Raw genomic sequence first — 7,370 nt, 5'->3', positions numbered from 1 at the left:
ATAATAAAAGCCCCATGCAGGTACTGTGATCACGGCTGAAGGCCAAGCCGGGCTCCACAAATAACACAGAAAGTAAGCCCCTCACTTGCCATGGCAGATGGCGAATGAAATTGAGGTGCCCCTGAGGACCCCACTCAGCAAAAGCCTTCAAGGAGGCTCATTCGAATGATCGAAAGTATTGTTACAGGGACTTGATCAAGGGCTAGGAAGCCTCAACAAAGATCTCTGTTGATATTCCCTGCGAGTTGGCCATTAATTTCATTTGATATAATTCATTTCAGTGTTGTCCTCAGCCCTGGACTCATGAAACACGTAGAAATCATTCTAATTTGTCACCTAAAAAAAAAAAATCCATGCTTCGTATGAAAAGATAGGGTTGTACTATTTTCCAAGAGACTGCCATTTTCGCTTCTGCTGGTTTTTGACCTAGTGAGGCTATCCTACGGTGCTGAATACGACTCATAAGGGGCAAAAGCAGCCGCTGGCATCTCTAAATATGCCTGCCGCGTTTCACACTCCATCAGTACCTGAGAGTAGGAGCTCGCAGAGGCGGAGACAGGCATCTCCAAAGCCTGAGAGAAACTTTTTCGATTTTATGGAGAACTTGAGGGCAGAAGCCAAAGCGACCCCGCGCCCAGGCGGCGCCCCCAGCCCCTCCCCTCCCCGGGCCAGCCTCCCGTGCCTACGTGGCGGGCGCGCAGGTCGCGGGTCAGGTGGTCGGTGACGCCCGCCGCCGCCGGGGGTGGGGACTCGCGGGGGCGCGGGCGGGCACGGCGGGGCCGGGCGAGCGCGGGCGGGCGGGGCTCTCGGACGGCGGGCGGAGCTCGGGCGGCGGCGGCGGGAGCGGGCGGCTGGCGCAGAGCACTCGGGCGGGCGGCGGAGGAGATATGGACCGCGGCGAGCGAGGTGAGGCGGGCGCGGCTCGGCGCGAGGCCCGGGCAGGTGCCGACCCTATCCGGCTCCCGCCGCGAGTAGCGCGTGCTCGGTCGGCTCCGGCGTCCTGGGGCGCCTAGCTGCAGGGAGGGGCCGAGGGGGCCCCGGGCGTGCGCGTGTGCGCCGGTGCGTGTGCGCAGCGCGGGGTGCGGCGCGGGGTGCGCTCAGCTGGGGTGCCAGAGAGCCGGGTGCTGTGTGGGCGCCTGCACCTGAGACTGCGAGTTCTTCCGTCCCTCAGGAGGGGACACAGACTTAGGACTTCCGCGCTCTCCAGGTGGGGTCGCTGGGGTGTTGGATCTTCGCGTGCCCGTGGTTTTGGGTGTAGATCTTTAACATATCAAGTGTCCCCGGATGGCGGAACGGTGTGGATGGGTTCAATTGGCGGAAGGGAGCTTTGCGTACTAAGGGTTTTCTTTTACCTATCAAGATGAAATCCCACAGCACAAAACCCTTAGTTTACCGTGGCTTAGTGTCTTAAGACAGTAACTCATGTGAAATTGCCCCGAATGGACTCTTTGTGTGAGATGTAGCAATAGTAGTGCGTGGTTTTTAGATTTAAATACTGCTTTTTCTTGGAGATCTCTGTTGATAATAAACCAACGACTGCAACGCAAATAGGCCTGGCCAGTTTAAAAAAAAAAAAAATATATATATATATATATATATATATGCTGATAAAAGGTAACATCTGGGATGTGGAGGATGGGAATCAGTCTTTCGAGCCCTGATATAACTTCTAATTTTTTGCTTACTTTCTTCCTGTATTTGCCTTCATGTGTGAGTTTTTATGTAAATAAAGCATATTCCATACATACTGTATTTTACTTTTTTTGGTTTGTGAGACAGGGTCTCACTATGTAGTTTCAGGCTGGCCTTGAACCCACTGTGTAGCCCAGGTTGGCCTCAAATTCACAATGATCCTCCTGTCTCAGCCTCCCCAGTGCATGTACCACTAGGCCCAGGTGTATTTTACTTTTGAAAAAGAGTCTTTGATTTTTTTTGTTTTCCTTTTCTTTTTTGGTAGTGGGGATCGAACTCAGGACCTTGCACTTTCAGGCAGGCAGTGGCACTACTGAGCTAAATCCCTGACCCGAAAAAGTCTTTGGAACTGTCCAGTCCTTCCTGTCTCCCCACCTCTCAAAGTAATTCCACACTTACTGTATGAGTGCTTGTAAACCTTATATACAATATATATTTTATACATCTGTTATTCATATATGCATCTCTGTGTGTACACTTACATTATCGAACAGCTTTTCCGTTTCTTAAGATTAGAAACATACATTCAGTCTTTGATTATTATGGTTGTTTGGGTAACATGGTGACTTGCACATAGTTGACTCTCAGATGAGTTAGAAATCTCATCACAGGTCTTGTATATATAGTTAGAAGCCCTGAGAGCTGCCATGTAAGTTAGCATTATTTTATCCTGTTTTTGACGGGAGGCAAATGTGTACGTGTGTATTTGTACACGAATCTGTTTTATATTGTCATATTTAACATAATGATGTTTTTAGAATAACTGTACTGGGATCTGCCAAAGGAGATAAAATAGCTGTTTGACCTAGGTGACTGGAGTGACCGATTTTAATAAAGCGCGTGTTTAGCATGGGTGGTAACAGCAGTCACCAGTACCTGTGACGTTCCAGTTTGCCAGTACACCTGGTATGGTTTTATAGGACTGGTGTTTTTTTAGTGTCTTTTTCCCTCTTTGGGGCTGAGGTTAACCCAGGGACTCAACGTGCTTGGCAAGCGCTGTACTGCTAAACTATGTCTCCTTAGTCCTTCAAGTGTATAATTCTAAGGCATTTTTATTCATTCTTTGGCTTGTAAGGTGAGACTCTCTGAAACTTTGCAGTGCTTTCTTTGGTCATGATATTCACTGTCTTGGTGGTCCTTGCTTTTGTCTGTGCCTCCTGAGGGGCTAGGGAGAGCCACCCTCCCAGCTTTGAGAGGGGCAGGACTCTGGGGAAAGGAATCCCCTTGCTGTGCCAGACCAGGGCCTTTCCTTCCACCCTGCTTCTGTCTTACCCTTTCCAGCTGTGTGTGTGTTTCTAGGGCACAAATAGGTGCTCAGTGTTTGTGGGATGCAAAGAGGAAGGGGAAAAGTGCCCAAGGGCCGACTCCAGCTGCTGAGGCCATCTTTTCAACTCAGCAGCTTGCTTCCCATTTTCTCCTGTTTCTCTTTCCCTCTCTGCTCTCAAGAAGGAGAACTCTGTGGTTAGGCAAAGAAAGTTGCTGATAAGGCCTAGATGACTTGACGTTTAGCTTTCCCTGTAAGGCCTGTGAACTGGTGGAGTGGCTGGATCTGTTCATCTGTAGCAACTTCCTGGCTTAAAGTGAACAAGGTGAGCCTGTGATTTTAAACTCATGTTCACTAGCAAACTATGTTGGTTTATATAATTCCTTGATTTTTTTTTTTTTTTTTTTTTTTGGTACCAGGGATCAAACTCAGGACCTTGCGGTTGCAAGGCAGGCGGTGGAACCACTGAGCTAAACCCTCGCTCATGGGTTTTTAATGCTCTGTAATACGAGGCTCAGATTCCATCATTTTTCCACTTTCTTCTGTTCCCGTACCATATATGTAATACTAGTACTTTAAGAATTCAGTGAACATTCAGTGATGTAAAATACCTTAAATCACATAATGCCTTTCAGTATTTTCTAACCATTAATCTAAGCACAGCACACTTAATGTGTGTGGTATTTCCTACCTTGAAAGAGCAGTGCAGCTTGCTGTTAAGAGAGCAGACGCAGTGCAGAAACCCTCCTACCTTCTTTTATGGGGCTGAATAAATACTTATATGCAAGCTCTCTCTTATCCGAGTAATCACCTTTAGCTTAGCTCTGTTATACTGGAGTGACAGTCTTCTAGCTACTAAGCATTTTATTAGTTTGAATTTAAAAAAAAAACCTTATTAGGAGAAAGAGGAAAGGTTGCTGGGGCCTAAATCTGCAGAGAGGGGAGGCTACAGCACAAGAGTAGCAATAGTATTATCATTGAGTGTTTGGTGTTGTGATTATGCCTCAGAAATGATGAGCGTGTGGCATATCATTTATTTAAAAGTAAAGCAGATAGAAAAGAAACTGGCTCACGGTTATGAGGGGCCACTCACAAGGCTCTGGGCTTGATCTGCCTGACCAGCTATTCATTTCTTTGGTCAACACTGTTTGCAGATGGTGCTAATGTCTTTGTTAGTGCTCCTTCACTTCCTGCATTTATTTTTGTGTGGCTGCCTGCCTGGTCCCCAGGGAGAAAGCTGAGTGGTAGGAGGGGTTGTGATCTCTTAGCAAGGTCTCAAAACAGCATAATCTATGCATGCAATAAAAGCAAATACTATTCCTGCACAGCTCAAAACAAAAACCACCCACATCCCCTAAACCTGAGTTACTGAGCGGTTTGTTATAGGCTTAGCTCATTTTATTTTCCTTTTGGGATTAATTATTGCTGCTTTAGTTGTTGACTGTTGTAAAATAGCTCTCCTGAGAATTTCCCAAATTTTATTTAAACTGGGTGGGTAGCAGCTGTACTGAAATCAGAATTTTAGTATTTTTATTTTTATGTGGTTTTTTTGGTACCGGGGATTGAACTCGGGACCTTGTGCTTGTGAGGCAGGTGCTGGAACCACTGAGCTAAATCCCCGGCCCAGTATTTTTATTTTTAAAAAAGTAAAAGGAATTGAGGAATTTAAATTGTTAGTAGAAGTTAAAAAAATATAAGGATGCTTCCCTCCACCCCCACCCCCAGTGCTAGGGATTGAACTCAGGGCCTTTACACTCAACTACATCCCCGTCCCTTTTTATTTTTATTTTGAGTTAGGGTCTTGTTGGATCTCTTTTAAGTTGCCCAGGCTGGGCTTTAGCTTGCAGTCTTCCTGCCGCACCCTCCCAGAGTGCTAGGATAACAGGTGTGTGCCACTGTTCTCTAGTAAGAGTACTTTTTTCTTTTTTCCTTTTGGTGCTGGGGATCAAACTTGGGACCTTGCGCTTGTGAGGCAGGCGATTGAACCACTGAGCTAAATCCCTGGCCCAAGAATACTTCTTTATACCAGAAATAGTATGTTATATTGTTCCATACCTGTCCATGTGTCTGTCCTTTTAAACAAATCACAAATGAATCTTCCTGAATATCCCATTTTATAAATAGCTTTTTAAAGCAAACCCAGTGTATTTTAACAATACACTTCGACATCATTTTGATTTGTTTTCTTGGGTAATTAGTGCACAAGATACAAAATTCATGTTTAAAAGGTTGTAAAATATAAATCTCCCTGCTCCTCCCATATCCCAGGCTATTTCCCTTGAGTAAAAATGCAGCTCTTATTATTTTCTCCTCTGTGCATCCAGAAGCATTCTGTGTGTGTATATTTGTATATATATCCACTTGCTTAATCAGCTTGTAGATATATTATTTGAACTGTAGCACATCAATAGTTTGGTATCTAACTTTCTTCATTGGAATGCAGTATGTGATTATATATTTTAATGATCATTCAACATGTTATATCGAACAGCTTTTTATTTTTTAAGTGCTGGAGAATAGCTCTAGGGCCTTGGGCGTGCTGTGAGGGGAGGTGCATCTCCAGCCCAGAGCAGCTTCATTTGTAATGGCCATTTGTATGTGTCTGCTTCTGTAAGTACTGTTTTATGTCCACATTAGGCAGTATTGAACTTCTTCTCTCAAGTTCATCAGTGGAGAACAAGTTCTTCCACTTACAGAGGAAGAAAAATTTCATCTTTACCTTCTTAGGGTTTCTTGCTGGGCATGTACATCAGCCATGTAAGACAGACCAACAGGAGAAAAGCGTACAAGTTTTATTTAGTTTCCTTGTGTACGAGGGCCCTTAGAAAATTAAGATCCAAAGATGTGGCCTGGTTGAAGTTGTTATGTACAAGATTGAACAGAGAGCAGGAATTGTGGAAATGAGACAATTAGTTTAACAAGATTTCTCTTCAGTTTCTTATCTTTGTTCCTAATACTGATTCTTTGCTCCTGGTATAGGGAGACCATCTTTCCTATGGGAGTTTCATCTGCTTTCAGGAAAAAAGGAGAGGCCACAAGAGCCCTTTTGCACCTGCTGTTATTCACATTCGCTTAGCTCAAAATAACCCATAAGCTAAAGCTGAGTATTTTGGGGTGGCAAGTCCTGAACTCTCTCACCCCAATACTTTGCTATTAAAACAAAGCTGCAGCAAATAGATGTGTACGTCATTTTATAAAAATGCCAGTATGTAGGAAGAATTCTTAGACGAATGTGACTGTTCAGTTTTGATCATGCCAACTTCTGCTCTGTAGAGGCGCTGCGAGTTACACTTCGCCAGCGTGTGAGCGTCTTCTTGCCCACGCCCTGTGGCTGGGGTGTTCGCACACTTTTGCAGCTTCCCTTATCTTGCAGAAGAGACCTGGCTTCTCAGTACATGTTTTAATATATATTTTTCTTTTTTTTCTGTTTTTCTTTTTTTTTGGTACTGGGAATTGAACTCGGGACCTTGTGCTTGTGAAGCAGGCACCGGAACCACTGAGCTAAATCCCCAGCCCTATATTTTTCTTAAGTGGAGTTGGTTGCCTGGGTTTTGGATATGCTTCAGGTCCGTATTTCATTTTCTGTGAAATGTCAGACCATGTCCTTTGCCAGTTTTTCTATTTTTTTCTTTTTGTTATTTCCTCCTCCTCCTTATTTTGTAAAGTACAGCCCTGTGACCACAATAAGTTTTTAATGTATTGATTTTCCTGGTCTGTTTGTCATTCTTGTTTTGACTTTATAGTGATTTTTTTTTCCCCAAGAAGTGCTAATCCACAGTTCTTTTCATATGTGACTTCTAGCTTTTGAATCATTCCTCGAAAAGCTTTCCTTACTTTGAATTTATGTGCTTGTGGTTTTATTTTTTACATTTAAATCTTTCATCCATCTGGAGTTTATTTGATATAAAGTGTGGAGTATTGACTTTTAACACCTCCAGTCCATGATTAGCTTCTCATTTGTCCAACACCATTCATTGCATAATGGATGTTTCCTCCTGATTTGAAATACTGGATCACTTGTCACATAGTAAATTCCTATATTCTTTCCTTTCCCCTTGATAATATGTTCATTGCCAGTGACTAAACTGTATAAATTATTGTAGCTTCATAAAGTATAAAAATGTCTGGAAGGGCCAGTCTCCTGATTTTTTTTTTTCTATCAGATTTTTCCAGGCTACTCTTGCCAGATTTTATTTCAAAATGAATATTAAAATCAACTTGCTTAGGTGAAAATTCAACTCATAGGCTGTTAAAGTAGGCCTATCTTTTTTTTTTTTTCTTCCTGGTGCCTGTCCCCCCCCCCCCCCCCCCGCCTTTAGAAATTGGTCTTTCTTAAATGCCCTAATAATCGTTCATTAGGGTCAGACTGTTCATACAGATATATATGGTTTTATATTCTCTGTTGGATATTATT

At 43.7% G+C, this 7,370-nt stretch overlaps 1 protein-coding gene across 9 annotated transcripts in view; it reads left to right on the top strand.

Moving 5' to 3' along the window:
* The first annotated feature begins 793 nt into the window (after nt 1-793).
* Nucleotides 794-7,370, top strand: part of Tpd52 (tumor protein D52) — a 101,821-nt gene continuing 95,244 nt past the window's right edge. For 4 of the 9 annotated variants that reach the window (XM_087190521.1, XM_087190519.1, XM_087190517.1 and 1 more), the window contains exon 1: nt 794-906. In XM_087190521.1, coding sequence (XP_087046647.1) covers nt 888-906 — 19 coding nt within the window. In that variant the 5' untranslated portion in view covers nt 794-887. Of the gene's footprint in view, nt 907-1,083; nt 1,208-7,370 lie in introns of those variants that run through there. The other 5 variants (XM_087190520.1, XM_087190518.1, XM_087190522.1 and 2 more) reach the window with 3 other exon arrangements.

This window comes from Heterocephalus glaber, unplaced genomic scaffold, assembly GCF_053883595.1.
Source record: "Heterocephalus glaber isolate CG9 unplaced genomic scaffold, H.glaber_assembly_v1.0 deba00001553, whole genome shotgun sequence".
In the NCBI taxonomy this organism is placed as follows: domain Eukaryota; kingdom Metazoa; phylum Chordata; class Mammalia; order Rodentia; family Bathyergidae; genus Heterocephalus; species Heterocephalus glaber.
Note: the sequence above shows the minus strand (reverse complement) of the source record. Positions and strands in the feature narration are given on the sequence as shown.